Raw genomic sequence first — 2,684 nt, 5'->3', positions numbered from 1 at the left:
AAAGAAAGCAACTGTGAAGTCCAAGCTGACACTTGAAATTGTGCTGCACTAGTCTTCTATTAGAATTCCCAACTTTTTTTTTTTTTTTGCTCTGTTTAAGAACCTTAAGGTTATTAGAATTGCATGTTTCATTTAGATATTAAAAGCAGCCCTTCCAAGTTGTCCGTTGGAGTTGCCAAAAGTGTCGTTCTTGTACCCCTCGCTTGAAGCCCGAAGTTTCTGCCAAACACAGGACATACTGGTACAGAAACATAAATGAATAAACCAAAAGCATGTATTTATCATACATATTATGAACTCCAGGTGCTCTAACAATCTGTAGACAAACACTTAAAATATTAAATCCACAAGCAAATCCCTGAATACATTGGAAACCCACTATGATACTCTTCCACACCAGTAATTCCTTCCCAGTCCATTTAGTGAGACATGCTTTTTGAACAGCATAATATCACATTTATTTTCTCCGTATGGCTGGAAAGACTAGTAATTGAGAAATTAGCAGATATCTTTTATAGCAAATAGTACTTAGCCTGAGCTTCTGCTGAGTCTCTAGGTGGCCCTTACAGCATCGGCATTTGGCTGCTTTCCTGCCTAGTTGTGTGGTCTTGGGCAGAGCGGGTAAAGCCGTCCAGCATGGTGCCCTTGGTTTCCCATGTTTCTTGGGTAGTAACACAAGCAGGACTCTTCAGTTCAAACACTAATTTGCCCCATACTGATAAAACAAGCCAAATAAGGGATACAACCGCAGCACTCCAAGCAAGTAGAAGACATCTCAAACTTCCCCAGTTGTTTGGGTTTTTTTTTCATTCGTTTGTTTGTTTTTCTATATATATATTTTCCACAATTCTTCCCCTTTTTAATGCATGTCCTCTTGGCAGTTCTCCTTTTTTACCATTTTTTTGCAAGCAGCTGCTCATTTCTGGTGGCTTTTTCCAAGCTCCCACTGGGAGGGTCCCCTGCAAGCTTTTTTCCCTGATCTGTTTGTCTCGCTTGCCACAATCCCGGCTTTCCAGGACAACGTGGAAACCATGGCACTTCTGGAAGGGGGAAAAATGTGACAGGTGATGAGTTATTTTCTGACTGTTTGGAGTCTAACTGAGCAGCCAAAAGAACTCAGAGCTTTGGGAAGCAGCAGCAATGGTGGAATAAGGAAGAAAAGAAAGGCTGTTCCTATGCTATTAATTATGTTTGGAGCAGGTGTGTGGGTGCATTTTTAAGAGCCTCATAGTCTCCACTTACTGCACTTTCTGAAGTGGGTTTCTTTGGGTGCATGAACTACATGATGTTTAGTGTCATATATGAAATTCTGTTGTCCTCAGATGGTCCTTTCCATATCTTGCTATATATAATGAATAAAATTCAGAGATCTGAAAAATTCTTAACAGTGTGACTACATCTGTATAATTTCTGTCAAGGATTCAGAGCAATGTGCGAGAGTTTGTGTAATTTGAAATTACAGATGCATTTCTTTTAACATACACATACATATTCTTTAATGTTAGTTGCCTCTCTTGTTGCATATCTCTTACCTTAAGCAGCATTACACTGAGACACACCGGACTCTTTCAGGGGTGCAGCGTGACTGAGCTTGGAATGCTGTAATTCAGACAACAGGTGGATATAGCATGCACATTATCTTCTGGATGTATATTATGCAAGAAGCTGTACAAAGCTTCTGAGACTGACTTAGGAACACATAGCTAGACTAGGTCTCCTGAGTCAAAGAGTTAGTTCTCTGGTATTGTAAATAGCTGTGTCATACAAATCCTTGTGTAGCATAGATCTGTTCTTCCACCAGTGCTGAGTTAGGAAGTAACCTTCCTAATGTCAATGAGGTGTAAGAAGAGAATGAGAACTCTTAATTAGGGTAATATACATAGAGAAAAGAGATGGCAAAAGATGCATGCTACACAAAATAAAATTCTTTTTAGACTTGCTTTAGCATCTGACTTTCAATCACTGTATATGAAAGCTTTGGTAATTTGGAATCATTCACTTGGTAATTTGGAAATAGCTTTCCAGCTGGTAAAAGCTAAATGCTTATCTTTTATAAATGTGTGTTTGCATCCCACCACATTTCTTCTGTGGAACTGAAAATATACTGCATACCTGGCTTCTGTTGATACCTGAAATCCACAACTGTGCTTTATTCCCTCAACTTCCTCCATATAGGATGGTCCGCACACTGTATGCCATCGGTGCTGTGTTTCTTCTGGTGGGATTTCTGCTACCGACAGCAGAAGGGAGAAAGAGGAATCGTGGATCTCAAGGTGCTATCCCTCCTCCTGACAAAGATCAACCCAATGATTCAGAGCAAATACAGACACAGCAGCAGTCAGGTTCTAGGCATCGAGAACGAGGAAAAGGCACTTCCATGCCTGCAGAAGAGGTGCTGGAGTCTAGCCAGGAGGCATTGCACATCACCGAGCGCAAATACCTAAAACGGGATTGGTGTAAAACTCAGCCCCTCAAACAAACTATCCATGAAGAAGGCTGCAACAGTCGTACCATTATCAACAGGTTCTGCTACGGCCAGTGCAATTCCTTCTACATCCCCAGGCATGTCCGTAAAGAAGAAGGCTCCTTCCAATCTTGTTCCTTCTGCAAGCCCAAGAAATTCACCACCATGACTGTTACACTCAATTGCCCTGAGCTTCAGCCCCCAAGAAAGAAGAAAAGAA

The 2,684-nt window shown here is 41.1% G+C and overlaps 1 protein-coding gene across 1 annotated transcript; it reads left to right on the top strand.

Moving 5' to 3' along the window:
* Positions 1-2,176: 2,176 nt before the first annotated feature.
* Positions 2,177-2,680, top strand: GREM1 (gremlin 1, DAN family BMP antagonist; the record flags this gene model as incomplete). Its single annotated transcript, XM_010019419.1, has 1 exon — positions 2,177-2,680. A coding segment is annotated over exon 1 (504 nt), but the record flags the coding sequence as incomplete, so codon positions are not given.
* Between the last annotated feature and the right edge of the window lie 4 nt (positions 2,681-2,684).

The sequence above is a fragment of the Nestor notabilis genome, unplaced genomic scaffold (assembly GCF_000696875.1).
Source record: "Nestor notabilis isolate BGI_N333 unplaced genomic scaffold, ASM69687v1 scaffold3758, whole genome shotgun sequence".
Classification (NCBI taxonomy): Eukaryota; Metazoa; Chordata; class Aves; order Psittaciformes; family Psittacidae; genus Nestor; species Nestor notabilis.
This window is presented reverse-complemented; position numbering and strand designations above follow the sequence as displayed.